At 53.6% G+C, this 17,433-nt stretch overlaps 6 protein-coding genes across 6 annotated transcripts; 1 reads left to right on the top strand and 5 right to left on the bottom strand.

Annotated features, from left to right (window-relative positions):
* Positions 1–134: 134 nt before the first annotated feature.
* AYO21_00299 (hypothetical protein) lies at positions 135–692 on the bottom strand (the record flags this gene model as incomplete). The annotated part of the gene is made up of 1 exon (XM_022650289.1): positions 135–692. The coding sequence occupies one exon, from the start codon at positions 690–692 to the stop codon at positions 135–137; it is 558 nt and encodes a 185-aa protein (XP_022517615.1).
* Positions 693–1,533: 841 nt separating this feature from the next.
* AYO21_00298 (hypothetical protein) lies at positions 1,534–3,553 on the bottom strand (the record flags this gene model as incomplete). The annotated part of the gene is made up of 3 exons (XM_022650288.1): positions 1,534–2,365; positions 2,424–3,165; positions 3,220–3,553. The coding sequence occupies 3 exons, from the start codon at positions 3,551–3,553 to the stop codon at positions 1,534–1,536; spliced, it is 1,908 nt and encodes a 635-aa protein (XP_022517614.1).
* Positions 3,554–4,803: 1,250 nt separating this feature from the next.
* Positions 4,804–6,716, bottom strand: AYO21_00297 (hypothetical protein; the record flags this gene model as incomplete). The annotated part of the gene is made up of 4 exons (XM_022650287.1): positions 4,804–5,133; positions 5,225–6,301; positions 6,394–6,515; positions 6,575–6,716. The coding sequence occupies 4 exons, from the start codon at positions 6,714–6,716 to the stop codon at positions 4,804–4,806; spliced, it is 1,671 nt and encodes a 556-aa protein (XP_022517613.1).
* Positions 6,717–7,561: 845 nt separating this feature from the next.
* Positions 7,562–10,819, top strand: AYO21_00296 (hypothetical protein; the record flags this gene model as incomplete). The annotated part of the gene is made up of 4 exons (XM_022650286.1): positions 7,562–7,864; positions 7,926–9,914; positions 9,994–10,197; positions 10,271–10,819. The coding sequence occupies 4 exons, from the start codon at positions 7,562–7,564 to the stop codon at positions 10,817–10,819; spliced, it is 3,045 nt and encodes a 1,014-aa protein (XP_022517612.1).
* A 246-nt stretch (positions 10,820–11,065) lies between these two features.
* Positions 11,066–13,512, bottom strand: AYO21_00295 (hypothetical protein; the record flags this gene model as incomplete). Its single annotated transcript, XM_022650285.1, has 3 exons — positions 11,066–12,892; positions 12,948–13,113; positions 13,175–13,512. The coding sequence occupies 3 exons, from the start codon at positions 13,510–13,512 to the stop codon at positions 11,066–11,068; spliced, it is 2,331 nt and encodes a 776-aa protein (XP_022517611.1).
* A 1,159-nt stretch (positions 13,513–14,671) lies between these two features.
* Positions 14,672–16,500, bottom strand: AYO21_00294 (hypothetical protein; the record flags this gene model as incomplete). The annotated part of the gene is made up of 3 exons (XM_022650284.1): positions 14,672–15,743; positions 15,800–16,143; positions 16,213–16,500. The coding sequence occupies 3 exons, from the start codon at positions 16,498–16,500 to the stop codon at positions 14,672–14,674; spliced, it is 1,704 nt and encodes a 567-aa protein (XP_022517610.1).
* Between the last annotated feature and the right edge of the window lie 933 nt (positions 16,501–17,433).

Genomic DNA, 17,433 nt, shown 5'->3' with positions numbered 1-17,433 from the left:
GTGTTGGGAGACACCGACACCCACAAAAGAGATAAAACCGCCCCAATACTAGCAACTCTCTTGCTTGACTGTAACCGATCTACGGAATAGGAGAGCAACATCTTGAACTCCTCCTACCCACCTGACCACTCTACCTACCCGGCGAGATCCTCCGGCTTGACCATCCCGCGCTTAACCATCTCGGCGAGCACGGGCGTCCCGTCGCCATAGAGTGTCATCGACTTGACCTTGAACCCCTTTGGGCCACTCGGATCCTTGACGCAGTTGAAGAGGAACGCGCCCGGCACGACCACATCCCACCGCCGCCCGGACAGGTCCTCCTTGGTCTTCTCGCCCGGCGCGGCGAGGTTGGCGAAGACGTGCGCCACGCCCATCATCTCCCACCCGCTTCCATCACCACGCTCGTACACGCAGCAGTACCGCGCCTGGTGGAGGTGTTCCGTGAACGGCGCGTAGCCCGCCAGCCAGCCCTGCCACGACGCCTCGCCGGGCGCAAAGACCGTGCCGTCGGCCTTGGTGAAGACGAAGTCGTCGGTGTGGTAGCGCGTGTAGGGCCCCGTCTTCATGTCGCCCTGGTCAAAGGCCTCTTGGTGGTCGAACAGGAAGTCGAGGACCGGGTGCTCGCGGAAGCTCTGGCTCTTGTCCGGGCTGTCGATGTGGACGACGTAGGCGGAAACGGTGGGTTTGGACATTTTTGCCAGATGGTGTCAACAAACCAAAAAAAAAATAGACTCGGTCTCTGAGGGGTGTTTTGAGTTTGAGATGAGAGAACACTGTCACCAAGCGGTAGTGACGAGATGAGATGAGGTGATCCTTGTAGGAGGCGTGTATTCAGGTAGGTAGTAGGTAGGTAGGTATCTTCTCAACCGACCGAGAGCAGATGCATCATGAGAACAAATTACATACTTAACATACATACCTCTCCCCATCTCCCCGTATTCCTCTCCTTTGTTCCTCCCCCCCTCAGCCGCACCATTTCATTTCAGCCGTACTCACCTCTGGCCTCTGTACACTCCTCAGCCGCACCCTGCACCTGCAAGTCACGCCGCACGCTTGTGCCGACCACGTAGAACGGGCTTGACGAGTCACGACTAAAACCGCATCCCGCATTCGTCGTTTCTCGCGTACGCAGGACCGTGGCGGGCTGGAGTGGAACAAACACAACAGCCACACCCAACAGCTTACTCTGAGGATGATGGCTTCGCTCAGCCGCCATAGGTCGTCTTAGGCGCTGTGGCGTATCAGTCAGAAGACTGCCCAGCGGCATCGCCGTCGTGTCGACTACTCATATCGACTATGTACTCGTACTCGGTTACCGATACAGTAGTCTGGACGTCTGAACACGAGAGAGGGAGAGAAAAAGGAATTCCGTTCCGAGGGGCACAGATTCGAGGACAAACGAATCCAATTTGAGTAAAAACCTATCAAATCTTCGCCGCTCACTCACTCACTCCGAATCGGGACGGGAGAGACGCCTTCCGATCCTCCTAAAGTCAGTCGAGTCGGTGACACGAAGCTGGTATTCTTACGTGACTAGATAACCCGAATCAGCTTGCCAGGATTGCCAGAGTTGTCCGTGTCCGAATCCAACCACGAAGCTTGGAATATGCCCAATCCTATCCTGGTGTAATATCTCGCCTCCTCTACGACACAACCTTCCTTACAAGCAATCCCCTCCACCAACAGGGCGATATATTGCGGCTCATCACCTGCTTTTGGATCGATTTCTTCAAGCTTGGATGGACATGGAAAGAGGCCCGTGGCTGATGCAATGATCACCGCGTGGATTATATCACCCCGGCTGCTGCGTCTGTCGGGGCCGCACCCGTCGAAGCTCAACGCGCCAACAAGGTTGTTGTCATCCCTGACACCAATCCACGCGTCCTCGTGATTGGTATCGTCTAGTGAGAATCCCTGCTTTTTGCAGAGTTTCGCCTCGAGTTGGCAATGCTTTTGCTGAGAAACATGGATATATTTCGCGTATTCGTCCACTTGTTGATAGTCAAGTTCGATTTTTTCCGCGCTGAACCCTTGGGGGAGGTCGACATAATCAATTTCTCCTTTGCGGCTCATCCAGGACCAAGAAGGAACGGGCTGTTGGGGATTTCCGAAGTCAATTTTCGTCAAGGGTTCCGTGCCACGTTTCCAGAGCAGCGTTTCATGAAGACGGGCCTGCAGGACACCGAACAGGCTGATGCTCTTATAGTGCAATGCCAGTCTGTATTCGAGGCCTAGAATGGCAATGGGCATGTCTCCCTCGCAGGTGAGGTTGCGGCGTGAATACTGTCTGTAGGTTTCTTTCACGAGCCCGGTCGAGTAATCGTGATCGCCCGGAAAGTCAGAACGAGCATAGATGTCGGCGTGGCTTGTCAGTATGTCAGTGAGATGATCCGCCAGTAGTATCGATGTTATCGCGTACGTACGTGACAGGAGTTTCTTGACTCTCGCAGACGATAGAATTCTCACACTCCCAGTACGTCTGCTGTTTGGTGAAATAGATCGAGTGACATGCCAAAGCACGCTCCTGGAAAGTCCACCCACGCGTGTTCCACGGTGCATCCAACACGTCATGAGCAAAGTCTGCACTTTTGTTCACGATTCGAAGTGAAGGCTCCTTAGTCCCGTTAGGTAGAGTAAACGGTGTTCCAGTCTCGGCAGAAGGAAGAAAGTTGCCATCATTGTTCAAGTCTGATACAGCGGCAATGACACAGAATGCATTGCTGAAGATGAGCTCCATTCGGCTGCACTCCTGGAACAGTTCTTCGGGGTTGGCTTGATCTATACAGATACCATCGATCCAGAGGTATTGCATCCCGAGCCTTCGAGTAACTATAGCTGCGTTTTGAAACTTGACGGGCAATGCGTCGAAATTGATGTCGGTGATGACATTACCACTCCAGAATCTGTCGACTTCTTTCCTCTCTCGCGCGTTCCATCGGTGGGAGAGTGCAACATATGTTTTCCCGCCTTCGTGCTGAACAAGTCGCATCGCGTTCACATCAATTATCCTCAGTGGCGCGGGGGGCATGCGTTCGTTGGTACCTGCGCGTAGCCTCCGCGGCTGTTGTGACAGATGGGGTAGTACATGGCTGTGGTTGCGATGGCATTCATCTATCCAACTGTTGAGTAATTGGAAATAAATCCAGCTGCCCACTCGCGGAATGACTGTACGAATCAACTCAGCTGTATGCACGTCTCAGTGGGAGAATTGTTACCCACCTATTGGGCGGTCGTTCTCATTTTCACTCTCACGAGCCAGCAGGTTGCATAGACCACACCCACTCTCGAAGTCGCCTGCGGTTGTGGAATTGATTCCAGCCATGGAGTGTATCAATTTGATCACTGGGATGGACTTGCATGGCTCACACAATGTTGTCTGCTGAAAGAATTTTGTGATTGCCTCAAAAGTCGGTGGCCGCGATTCCCATACGGCTCTGTTCTCCCATTGTCGACACTTCTGCAGCTCCGTCTCATCCATGTTTTCTGGTATCATCTCCCGGTTCAAGGCCCATTCATCGCGCTTCTCTAGGATCTGGTGCCTTTGTCCAGTCATTTTTATGACAGTGTCCCTGTCATTTTGGCGGCGCTCATTTAGAACAAGTCGTAGCCTCTTCTGTAGGTCGTTGTATATCCTTTGGTATTTATGACCCCCAATCCTAGAGGGGGTCTCATCGAATTGAAGGAATCGCTGTAATCTCGTCGATTAGTTCCAAGGCAAGAACATATCGAGCCACTACCAGCTAGGATCAGGGGAATGAAATCCAAGCTTGCCTCGGTGAAAGCAGCAAACGCCATCTTCGAAAACACGGTTTTCGAGACTAGACAACTGGGTGCGATCCGATATTCCTGGATCGACCTCGTCTCTGAGTATTCAAGCACGAGGATATCAAGTGAATCTGCAATCGCATGGGCGGAGGGGAGCAACGAGAGAGAAGAAGTGTAGTCACAGACAGGTGGGCAAAGTTGCCTGAGCGCTGACGGACGCCTTCTTTAGAGGAAAGGAACCCACACTCGCCCTACACTATTGTGTTGTTGGTACCCGTTTGATAAATCAGCCAGTCATCAGAGTTGGTACAAGGAACTTCGTAACCTGATTTGGAACAACGACCCCAGTCGTGGTTGCCTAACGAAACAACCTCGAGATTCGGGCGCTTCAACAACCAATTTCAGATGTAGTCATTCTCCCCATCACGATCAACCCCGAATCACAGCAGAGAATCGAGGAACTCCCCCGTGTTGACGTCAACTAGAGCCGCCGCCTAGTCTCGAGGTGAGCGCCCCTCGGGTTCAGACAGTATTATTTCTTGACACCTGTTGTCTTATCAGGCTGGACAGACTAGTAGCTTGCCAGGATTCGAATCCAGGCAACGATGCAGCCAGTTTCTTGCCCAACTGACCAGCTTAGAATTGCTTCCTCCAGTGGCAGCCTTTTCAGGTCGATGCTCCCGGTAACAACCACGTTGGGAAACTGGTTAGAAGCAGGTACATGGAGTACCTTGCTTCATGGGGTCACAACATGACCGAGTATGTGATGGGCGCTTTTCAAGCCGATCGAGTTCCGCGAGCACTTTTTACTCGGTACTCCATCTTTCGCTGCCCACAAAGGCTTCTTCATTGGGGTTGCGTTGCTCCAAATCATTGATAAGAATACCTACTGCTAGTATGACTTCGTTCACGTCGTTGGTCCATTGACTCATAATCACTAGGTGTACTAGGTATCTCGTACATGTCTCTGCATCACATCATACCTCACACCCACATCCACATCCCCAGTTTATGTATGGGCGCGAGAGTCCGTCGAAATTAGATATCCTTCGGAAACCCCTCGACATCCTCAACATCCTTGGGCAACACACTTTCCGAAGGCACCTGATCGCTCGCCCTCCCCTCGGTGGCGTCCCATTTGGCCTGATACTCTGCCATGACTTGCCTGCTGGACGCGGCTGCCTGCACAAAGTCCCTCACGCTGGGTGCGGGGACGAAATAATGCAGCGCGACAAACACCACAGCCGCGATGCAGAAGCCGACCAGGAAGGAGATGTAGTATAGGTGCGTCCAGCCCAGGGACACGTGGATGTCGTTGTTGACGTTGGAGATGAAGCCCGGCATCGAGGGGAAGACGCCGCACGCCCACTGCGATTCGGGTTGTTAGCTTCTCCAGAACAAGACTGCTCTTGGAGGGTGGAGACACAAAATCCCAAAAGAAAAAAGCGTCTGTACATACCGATATCGGCGCCCGCCAGTCGATCCCATACGTGTACCAGTAGATGCTGGTCTTGTCCCCTCGGTACAGATCGTCCACCTTGATCTTTTGGCGATGCACGACGTAGTACGATGAGATCATGAGCCCGATCATCGGCCCCAGGAAGACGCCATAGCTCGACAGCACAGCCAGGAACGTCGATGCCGTGGCGAGCAGCTGCCACGGGTTGACCGCCATGGACAGAATCGCCGTGATGTACGCTCCCCTGCGGATGTTGATGTACCGCGGGAAAGTCGCAGCAAAGTCAAAGCCCCCGGACAGTGCGTTGCCCGGAACGTTGATCCCCCATTGCGAGATGACCAGCGCGGCACCTCCGAAAAAGCCCGCAGCTCGAGACCTGGATCCCCCCGCGTGCATCATGGCAATCATCAAATCGGGAAGACTCCACAGCGCAGCACCGTACCGCCTTTGCGTCGCCGCCGTCACGAGGATTCCGACAACAGAGCTGATGATTGAATACGTCGCGGCACTGACGATCTGACCCCAGATGGCATCCCTGGGCCGGCGGGCGAAGCGCGCGTAATCGTTCTGGTTCAGGATCCCCGCTGCAATGCCTCCTATGGCGCTGATGATGCCGTACAGGACCGCCCAGCCGGTCGAGGTGTCTTGGGTCTGTGGGTGACCGGTAATAGTGTCGCCGAACCCGTCCATCGTGGCCAAAGCCCATATCAAGAGCACAATCTCAAAGGTGAAGATCGAGGCCACGGCAACGTAGAAGAACACTTTTAGTTTGTGTGGCCGGATCCAGATCAGCGGCAGAGAGATGAGGCAGAAGATCCAGTAAGTAAGGAACGAGGCAGACGTCAGGCCCGTGGCGTGGAGGTGGTTGGGGATGCGCTGTTCAAGATTCGGCCATATCGCTTCGAGGCAGACGTAGACGCATTGTCCTCCGATCCAGGCTTGCACTGCATACCACACCAGCGACAAGAGAATCCGGTTGTAGATGACGAAGGAACTGCCGTACATGCCCCAAACGTAACGGTTGGCAATGGGAAATCCGAGGTGGTAGAAAGCGCCCGGCGTGCTGTTCAACACTATCTGTATTCGCCATAGAATCCCGGGCGGTCAGCACTGGCTAGGACGTCCGAGCGCCATCTTTCTGCGAGAACTGAACGAGATGCACCACATACAAAGACGGTTGACAGGACTGCTCCGACAATTATGGCGATGATGGCTTGCCACCAGTTCAACCCAAGGGCAATCAGCGAACTTCCGGTCATGTACGTCGAGATGTTGGTATTGGTCAAAACCCCTTAGGGCGTGTGTCAGATGGGTTTGCATCAAGCCTGTGAAGAAGGCCTTTCAACCTACAGAGGTTATGAAAAGTCCAAAACGTCCATGTTCGCCGGCCCTTTTCGATCGGCTTGATATCATTGTTGATCCAGCGGTTTGGGATCGTACCGCCTTCGTATGGCACCTCGAGCTTTTTCAGGAGACCTTGGAAGTCCACCATCGTGGCAGAGACAGTCCCCGTGGGGTGGAGGGAGGACAGACGCAGCCGGCCATTGTCGATGGCACGAAGGAGAGAGCGAGAGATATAAACTGCAGTTCTCCGTCGCTGAGGATTTTCCTGACCACTGATTAATCATGCACTGATAACAACTCTTGCGAAGATCAGTTGCATACCGGTGGCCTGCCCTCCTTAGTCTTTGATCAATTGGTGCTTAATCATCCCACTCGAGATGCGATTTGGACTGACCAAGCGTAGAGGGGGCGACAGAGGCCAGGATCGCCTGGCCTGAACCTGCGGGGGCGTCGTGCTGGCCAAGAAGAAGGATGATAGGCGCGTTCACAGACCTTAAACTCGACCGAGACCGGAGCGTTAAGATCCAGAAAGATGGGCCCAAGATGGGCCTCGAAGTACATATGCCCAGGTATCAAAGCTATCGATAAGCCTATAGCTGGGTCCCGTTGCTTGCCACCTGCCTGTTCTGATACTTGCTCCCGCTCTAGGTTTGCTGGAACAACTCTGGGAAACGCCCTTTTGCGTCCGCAGATCTCCGTTCAACATCTGGCGTTTGGTGACCTGGCGCACTTGGAACCCCAAGTGCTGGATATCCAAGAGGTGGTGGAGACGATTGCGAAAATTCGATGGTGTCTTGGATCCTCGCGTCGTTCCGCTGCTCTGATGAGCAGAGATCCTGCAGCTTATAGGGCATCTGCGCTGGCTGCACGATCGACATGGAAAACCTCCTTCGGTCTTCGAGGCGGAGGTGTACCCGACTGTAACATTTTCCGTCAATCTATCAGGCACTGGAAGATATCCAAGCGAGCCCTTGCAGAATAATCACTTCGACCATGTACCGAATTGGAGTCGACGTCGGTGGAACGAACACCGACGCCGCCATCCTTGATATCAATGCACTCGATACCGAGTCGCGTGGGGTGCTCGCCACATGCAAGACTTCCACCACCTCGCATGTGACCCTGGGGATTCAGAATGCAGTCAGAGAAGTTCTCGCTCTCTCGAAAGTGGACAGGAGTAAAGTGTTGAATGTCGCCATCGGAACCACACACTTTGTGAATGCCGTTGTCGAGAATGATGCCCGAAGACTTAGTCGGGTGGCCGTGATCAGGCTGTGTGGTCCCTACACCAGGAAGGTAATTAAGTGCATTCCTTGTCCGCTTCCCGGAAGACCTGTGATGGGCTGACAATATCTAGGTGCCTCCTTTTGCCGACTTTCCATATGCATTGAAGGGCATCATCGAGGGTCCCGCGTTCTACCTCGATGGAGGGCTTGAGATTGACGGCCGAGAGATCTTTCCGCTCAACCCTGACCAGATCAAAGCTACAGCCGCGGCCATCGTCGAGGCGGGCATCCAGTATGTTGCTGTCATCGGGGTGTTCTCTGCGCTTGATCAAAAAGGCCTCCACGAAGAGCGATGCAAAGCGCTTTTGCAGCAGTTTGCACCGGGACTATCTGTCGTCTGCTCCGGCCAGATTGGCGGCACTGGGCTCTTGACCCGCGAGAATGCCACCATCCTCAACGCGGCGATTCTGGGGTTCGCCCGACGCACGATTCAGGGCTTCAGATATGCAATGTACAAGCTTGACCTCGCGTGTCCACTGTACTTGACGCAGAATGACGGCACTCTCACTGATGCTGCGGTGGCGGCGGAATTGCCCATCAAGACATTCGCCAGTGGTCCCACCAACAGCCTCATGGGAGCCGCATTCCTTCAAGGGCTTGATCACGGCGACCAAAGACTGGCTGACAAGCAAGTGGTAGTCGTCGACATCGGCGGTACGACGACCGACATCTGCTCCCTCTTACCATCAGGCTTCCCTCGGCAGGCTCCCAACTTTGTCGAGGTGGGCGGTGTACGCACTGCTTTCTCCATGCCGGAGGTCCTTTCCATCGGTCTCGGAGGAGGGAGTCGCGTACGCCAATCCGAGGATGGGGGCAAGGTCACCGTCGGCCCAGACTCAGTCGCGCATCGTCTCACGACTGATGCCATGGTGTTTGGAGGAAATGTCATGACAGCGACGGATATCGTCGTGGCATCGAAAGCAGCCAGCATCGGTGACTACGAAAACGTCAAGGGCATCCCTGAACAGCTGATTGCCGGTGGAAAAGCCGACATGAAACGACAGCTTGAACGAGCCATCGATAGGATGAAGGTCTCGTCTGCCCCAGTCTGTGTCCTTCTCGTTGGGGGTGGATCGATCATCCTCACAGAGGACCTTGACGGGGTAGAAGAGTGTCTTCGGCCGCCTCATCACGACTCTGCCAACGCTGTGGGCGCGGCCATTGCCAAGGTGGCAGGCGAAGTCGACGTGATTGAGATCTTGGCTGGCCGAGACGAAAATGAGGCGATCGAAGCAGTCAGGAAGACTGCAATTGCGACCGCCATAGCGAATGGGGCAGACGAACGGGATGTCAAGATCGTCGAGATCAAGAAAATCCCGCTTCAATATGTGACCAACAAAGCCACGAGGTTTGCCATGAAAGCTGTCGGAAGTCTTCGAGCCAGAGACGATGCTGTTCAAAATGGCTTTGCCAACGGAGCACTCGCCCATGCGCAGGAAGTGGACGATGACACGACGCAAGAGGCGACGAAACCCGAGGCGACAAACGTGCAGAAGGGCAGTCTGACGAAGCCGACATTGGGGGTCGATATCGCAAAGTATCGCCCCAATGTCAAGGACGGTGTCTGGTACATCTCCCCCGTCGATGTGCAACTGATCGCTTCGGGCGCAGGCGTGCTCGGTACGGGAGGTGGTGGCTCGTCGTATCTGATGGCTCTGTACACGCTGGACATCCTTCGCAAAGCCGGCGAGGGAGCTATCCGCGTTGTTTCGCTCGAATCCCTCAAAGACGACGGTGTTTGTGTGTTTGGCGCAGGCTACGGCGCACCTTCGGTCAGCGACGAGCGGGTGAGTTCAGGCACCGATGTGTTCGCCGCCATCGACGCCGTCAACAAGATCATGGGGATCACAGACTTTGACGGCATCGTGGCCGATGAGATCGGAGGAGGCAACGGCCTGGTGACTTTTCCCACGAGTGCTCGCTACGGTCGACCGGTGGTAGACTGCGACTTGATGGGTCGTGCGTATCCGACGCTGGAGCATGGAACTCCTTATGTTTATGGCCAGTCGGTGCTGCCTGTTGCCACGACCGACTGTAAAGGCAACGCATCCGTCGTTCTGGTAAGGTGTCTTTGGTCCCTTTTCGTCTCCCCTCACTCCTTCTGGCAAATCTCTGACATTTTTGGGTTCTATATCACAGACCGCCGATTCCAACAAGCGCGTGGAAGCGCTGATACGGACAACCTGCATTGAACTGGGCAATTCCACTGCTGCGGCCGCGAGACCTCTCTCCGGCAAAGTCCTCAAGGACTACGCCGTGCCCAACACCGTCTCCCAGGCATGGTATCTAGGGCGCGCCGTCCACCTTGCGCGGGAGTCTAAGATTGATTTCATCGAGGCGATCGTGAGTTATCCCCCTTCACCAGAGAGTGTGTGTGTAACCGGCCAAGCTGACAAGACCATCTAAATCTACATAGTCGAGCATCACCCCAGTCAAAGAGCTCTACGTCGGTAAAGTCGTCGACGTGACTCGCGACGTCTCCCGCGGCTATACAGTCGGTCGCTGTGTCATTGCGCCCTTGTCCGCCGACGAGGAAGACGACAGCTCAAACCCCCCGTCCACCACTCCCGCGAACCGCGAGAAACGCCACCTTGTCATCCCTTTCCAGAACGAATACCTCTCGGCAGGGTTCATTCCAGAGTTCCCGACAACGTCCTCGTCACAAGAAGATTTCGAAGAGGAGATCATATGCACGGTGCCGGACTTGATCTCCATCCTCGGCAGCGACGGCGAGGCTCTCGGGTCTCCCGAGCTGCGGTACGGTCTCAAAGTCCGCGTGATCGGGATGCCCGCCTCGCCACTGTGGACCGGGAGCGCCGAGGGCCTGAGGGTCGGCGGGCCCGAGTTCTTCGGCCTCAAGTGTAGTTGGGAAGAGGTCCGGGACAGAGGAAGGGCCAACGGGTTCGGAGTGGGCGAATATCAAAAACCGAGGAGTGTCATCGACGAGTTCAACGTGTCCTCATAAAAGAACATGGAGAGTAGTTGGCGACGGCGTGAGAGACCCCGTGTACATATCTGTTTTTCACGGTAGCATAGATAAGAGACAGAATGTCCAGTGTCTTGTGCAAATCAAGAAGATCTTCGGCGGTTATATGGCATCTTTTCTGCGTGCGAGGTTCTCGTCTGTAGGCATGATTGCTCGTTCTTATTGTCTCCTTCTGTTATAATGGTACAGTACGGCTGAAACTACACGTTCAATCCCCTTCCTGCTTCACCCATTCGCGGCTGCAAGGGCTTTTCTCTTCCTAGGATCCATGCTCATGGGCTCTGTTGCTTCCACGGTAGCGTCCGGTGCAGCAGGTGCAGCAGGAGGAGGACTAGTGATTCCATTCGTCCTCATCTCCTGTTTAACATTTGCCTTGGACTCGACTTCCTCTTCCTTCACGGCCTTTTCCAGAAAGCCCGGTCTCCACTTCGCCAGGACCTTACTGGTTGCCCCTCTAGCCTGATCATCCCCTTCTCTCCAGATTACTTCGATCGTATCCAACACCATGTCTCTCACTGGCGGCCGCATCAATAAAAGGTATTGCATGGCAAGGATACACATGTTGATCCTTTCAGGATCTCTCGCTAAGCTCTTGACTCGACTCAGAATCTCGCGATCAATGCTGGGGATTTCAGAGAGGAAGCGTATTAATAGATTCTTATCTCGGGCGTCGAGATAGGGGAGGAGGCGATCAATGAGGCGATTTGCCCATCGGGTGTAGTTTGGTAGATGGGCAAGTTCTGGGTGTGTCTTTGCGGTCATTTTGTCGGCGTACCATTCCTCGGTCAACCAAGAGATGGCCATATTAAGGCGAGGTCGGAAGTCTTCGAGGACATACATGAATAGCGTCTGACGGATACGGTTTGCGACATTGGGTGCTTCTTCGGTGTTTTCTGATTTGATGATCTGCCTGGACCCATCCGCGTCGTCGTCGTTCAGGGTGTTGGCGAGGTCATCGAGGCCGGACGGGGCTCTGGTGGCCAGGCGCATGAGGATTGTTGCCCAGGAGTCTCGATCGTTACCACTAGCGGCTATTCGATTAAGGCCGAGTTGCTGCTTCGTATGAGAGTGTCCCGTGGCCTCGAGTGACGCAACCAGTTGAAAGACATGTCCAACCGTCTGATCTGATAATGTCGCGACTTCCGTCCCAGTCAACGGCGGGGGTTTTGGTAGCTCGAATGGGCCCAACTCAAGTGGTGGCTGCGCTAGCTCCTCCAATGCCCTCTCTGTGGTCGACACGGCCGTCGGCTCTGTACCAGTGACAAACTCAGGATCGTAATCGTCCTCATCATCGATACCTGTAGGTCCTAGCATGGGCACATCAGGCACAGGGGTGGGCTGATTGACTTTTTGCAAGTGAGTATATCTGGATCGGATTGCATCAATCGCAACATCCAGTGAGTTCGAGTCCACGTGTTGCAGGAAAACCGAGGTTACAGTGCTGACAATGTCAGCAGGGAGAAGAGTAACATCAAATTGCTGAAGGCTGGTATCTTCCGTGAGGGTGAATAGGTGGGCATAAGTGTTGGGCGGTGGAGGCATGGGTGGAAATTTGCGAATTCCCGCCGTGAGCCTCTGCCTCTTTGCATCATCCAACCCGTCGGTGGGTTCTGCCGGGCGTTTTTGTCCCGTAGGCTCTGCAAACAGCGTTGAACGTGACTGTTGGAGGCGCATGAGGTATGCCTGGATCTTCTGTTCCAGAGGGTGATTCGGGACAGCCCTCAAAGCCCATCGCAGCAAAGCCCTCGTTGTTCTCTCCATTGATCTTATAATGACGATCATTCGAGGGGTCAGCGGAGCATTTGCCTGTTTCATTGGATTGAAGTTGAGAATCGCAGACACAATCTTGGTGGAAATGGCGGGGCGTGTTCGGATGAGGACCGCCAGGCAGTTGAGCGTCGCATCAACAAGGATGGGATCCATCGTGGCCTCCTGGAATACACTCAACAGTCTGTCCAGCAGGCCGGATGCCTCAGCCTCCAGGTTGGGGAGCTGTAGTAGAGGATGTGTTCGTGGGACCAAGGCGATGGAAATCTCGTTTTGCTCGGGGCGCTGCGTGGCGTTAGCAGGGACATTACAAGGCAAAGAGCGCGGCAGGTGAACTGACTCGGGGATCTGAGATCAAACCAGGGGTCTCTACATGGACGACCTTTTGCACGAATTTGATGCAACAAACCCGGACTGCGATGGGAGCAGAATCCATGCGTTGAAGAATGTTTAATTTGATCCGACTCATTTCCTGCCACAACGTCGTTTCTGTAGGGTGTGAAATTCTAGACGCTCTCGTTAGAATCGGGCCATCTAGTCTTGATAACTATCTGTCCAACCACATACACTCGTCTGAACACCAGAGGGTATAGACTCGCAGCCGCTTGTATCACGCTCTTGATCACCGCAGGATCTTCACCAGGTGTGTCCAACATGGTTCGTAGGGTAGGCAATACGTCGGAGGAAAGCTGTTCTTTCTGTGCATTGGGGAGAGAAGGGCTCGCGAATGCCTCTGCTAGAAATTCCGCACCCCATCTTCGCACTTCGACGTGCGCCGAGGGACCGATGATGGGTAATATCCCTGGGAGGACTTGATTGTATACTTGAGGATCTCCCAGAGCGAGTTTACGCGCCGCTTCAAGCTGGGAGATCATCTCCGCAGCCGAAGAAGTCGTCCCGGCCATGTCGAAGACACGCAGGGGTGGGAATCAACGGGCGCAGCTATCGACAAGTGGGAGATTCACGGTTCTACGAGAAAATGAGGTTGGGGATAAGGACCGGTCGAGGTTGCCGTGATTCTATCGAGGAGGGAGGCATCGAGTCAAAAAGGAATGTTGCGATAAAGAAACAAAAGAATTTGTTAAGACAATAGTTGAAAGTCGACAGGAGAACAAAGTCGAGATCAAGGATGATGTTATGGGGTTTGATGATGGAGGTGCAGGTCGCGGCTCCAACTGCGGACCGCATAACTCGTGCCCTCCAATGAGGTGCGGGTAGCCTCGTCAGTCTTGGCACTCGGCCTTGGCAGAACGCAGGTTCTCACTCAGGTGACCCTATCGCCCTTGTGTACAGTCCTACTTCGAACAAGGTGCAAGGCAATAAGATTCTACAATTATGTTACAAATATTCATCTCTAGTCCAGGTTTATTCCTGGGCAGCACAGCCAGTATCGGATAACACGCCTTGCTTACCGTCTTTATGTGCCTGACACTGTTGAAAGGGTCTCTGATAGGAAGACATTAATAGCAATATTTTATGGGAGGAACATACATGCCCGATGAAAGATGATGTCCTGTTTGCAGGTTCGCAGCGGTGCCTCGCCCTCATTGCGCAGTCAATGCGCACTAATCACTGCTTGGGGATTCCACACAACCGTAGCGGAGACATGCGGTCGCGTTCCTGGAGATTCTGTTACCTTCACATTTACCCTCGCAGCAGCAGACTCGACCCTCGTCTCGGTCCTCGGACGCTGCTATCATAGTCCTGGCGGCACGGTACTTCAGTACACAGATAATGGCACTAGACCCTCGCCTCTCCTCCAAATCTCCTCTGGGAGATGAGGAAGATGTGGTGTTGAGAAGTGAATGTTCCTTTGCCAGATTCAGGTGAAAAAGAGGATATTTAGACACCTCGTAGACAGCAATCAATTGGTCTACCTGTATGTTCTGAAGAGAGATAACAGTGGTATGGTCGCTTCATTAAACTCTCATTCCACGCGCAGTTGCGAAAAAGTCTGCAGAAAATTCTAGTGAGAAGGGATTTCGCTCGAGAAGAGGAAGTAGTTGTTGTACAATGCAGCGCTAAATCACAATTCGTGAAGGACTTGTGAATCCTGGGGGGGGATTATTCCGTCTTGGTTTCTTCTTTGATCTCCGGTGTCTTTTCCTCGTCCTTCTTAGGTTTCTCTTTTTTCACCGTCTTCCACTCCATGCCGACGCCTCCAATGATGGCCGCACAGGCAAAACCGAGGGCGACGTAGAAGACAACTACCAAGGCGTGGTTGTAGACCCGAAGAACCTCCGGCAGTTGTTGGGGGCTGAAAGCACGACGCAGCTCAGTGGCTCCGGTGTTGACAATGTCATGTGGACTGATGTCGGCGATGTTTTTCAGACCAGATATGAGCTTGTTGTCCAGGACATTTTGGGCGAGTGAGACGGAAATGGTGCCGCCGAGACCCTGGCAGAAGAATACCAGGGAGACTCCTGTCGGGGCGTCCTTCTTGTCCAGGACGGCCTGCGCGGCGATGTTGGTTTGTTGTAAGCCAAGTCCAACACCGAAACCGTAGAGGACCTGGGCACCGATCCACATAGGGTGTGCCGTATGAGTGGTGAAGAGCGTAAAGAGCCCGGCTCCGATAGGCGTCAGGATGCCGCCCGCCAGTATTGACGGGTTGTAATACCCTACCCTCGTGACGAAGGCTCCTGATATGATGGACGAAACGACGAGCGCGAGAATGAAGGGTAGCGTCGAGTATCCAGATCGGATTGCCGATGCGCCTTTGATGGCCTGGAACCATATCGACAAGTAGTAAACTGCAATCATGAATGACGACCCGAGACAGAAGGCGTAAAACCCTCCCGTGGCAATGGTCCGTTGCGTGGCGATTCGAGGTGGTACTGTACCGGCCTCCTTCCGCCATAGTTGAATGGCGACGAAAGCGATGAGAAGGACACCGAAGACGACAAAAAGTGCGATGATTCGGCCATCGGACCAGTCATATTTTTGACCGCCCCATTGAAGCGCCAGAAGCAGGCACACGATGCAGGGGATAAAAACAACGGTGCCGGGGATGTCGACCCGGGAGATTTTTTCTTTCAGTGGTAAATTACCCAGAGCTGGCTCCATGTCGTCGATGACCAGGAAGAGGAACGCGAGTACCACCGCACCGATTGGGAGGTTGATGTAGAAACACCATCTTGATCTCACTCAGCTTTGCTGTTCTTGCGAATTTTTGTGGGAGCGAGAACTCACCTCCAACTGACCTTGGTCGTGAAGACGCCTCCAAGTAGTGGACCGGCAACGGAGGCCACCCCGAAGACTGCACCGAGGAGACCCATGTAGAGAGGTCTCTTCTCAAGAGGCGACGCGTACATCATCAAGATCATGGCACCATTGAACAGTCCTGCGGCGCCCAAACCGGCGACCGCCCGTCCCCAAATGAAGGCGACCGAGTTCGGGGCGGCGCCACATATCGCAGAACCGATTTCAAACACAAACACCTCAGTGAGGAAGATCCACTTGGGCGAGTAGAAGGTGTATAATCGGCCAAAGAGGAGTTGGAGGGCAGTCGTGGGAAACAGAAACCCGGCGTTGTACTGTCTGGAGCATTAGCAACTTTTTTTCTCCTGCCTGCTAGCCGCTGCGAAGGAAGGACATCGACCTACCCAACCAACATCGGCAAAACTTTGAAATTTGTCGGTGATTTTGGGAAGCGCAGTAGCAATGATTGTCCTGTCGAGTGCGACCAGGAAGACGGACAAGTAAATGCTCAGCAGGATCAGACCCAGCTTGATGCCAGTGGGATATTTTTCGATGCGGCTCGTGGTTTGTTCGAGGGGGCTTTCGTCTGCGTCGTTTGTTTTCTGCCTTTCCAGCTGCGAAGATGTGCTTCTCACATCGTTCGCCTTGTACTCGGTTTGCTCTGCGCCTTCGTCAGTCGCCGACGCCGCCATCTTTGAGACTCTGTTGCTGCCGCTTGAGGACTCCTAGCGATTCAAACACTCCGCAAAAGAAAGGGATTTGGCATTTTTGATATACGATGGAAATATCGATTTATTCTGTACTTTGGCGAACTTTATGCACATTCTCTGGTGTTAAGGGTCGCATGGCACGTATCTCCGGAAAGGGGATTAGTGTAATTGTTTGTTCCCGACTAGTGTTGCAGCTGGCCAGTCACAGTCCATACAATAACTCGAGTTCGGATACTAAGTCTCCACTCGGAACAAATGACCCTCCGTCCCACCGAGTTGAAGATCCAGCCAATGATGTTACAGGGGAAATGGCTGAAGCCTTGTGAAAAGACCAGCAGATCACCTCCCTTAGCGAGGACTTGCACAAAATGCGAGTACGAGGAACGATTTTTCTCTTCTAAAGACCCTATATTGCAACGAGCTAGTTTCGTTTGTCACTCCTTGTTGTCATTGCAAATGATGTGTGTCTCGAAGATGTGGTCCCTCATTGGGTACGCCTCCACAATGCGAAGGTCCTGGTTGATACGCTGCAGTTCGACACTACATACATAACGTCATTTCCATGCGTTGAACATTTTACCGTATTGACGAATCACGAATACACCCCGTGTAAATGCTGAAGACACAAGGCCAGATTCGGCGCCGACTCATGACCTTCTCCCGAAACCAAACATTCTCGATGATTCGATGCCGCACAGATCCCCGTCTGCAACCTGGAACATTTCAATTGTGGTCCCAGAAAGCTCGTTTAAGATTCAACAAGCCTTGTTAAATCTCATCTGAGTGGAGCAGATGTTGATTAGATGACGTAGCTAGACCGCGTTTGAGTACGAGTGCAGGAAAGGCCAGATTTCTCCGCACTTGGACTGAACGGGTAAGTAATCCACGACTGAAAATGGACGTGCCTGCCACAAG

Source organism: Fonsecaea monophora, assembly GCF_001642475.1.
Source record: "Fonsecaea monophora strain CBS 269.37 chromosome Unknown Scaff1, whole genome shotgun sequence".
Lineage (NCBI taxonomy): Eukaryota > Fungi > Ascomycota > Eurotiomycetes > Chaetothyriales > Herpotrichiellaceae > Fonsecaea > Fonsecaea monophora.
This window is presented reverse-complemented; position numbering and strand designations above follow the sequence as displayed.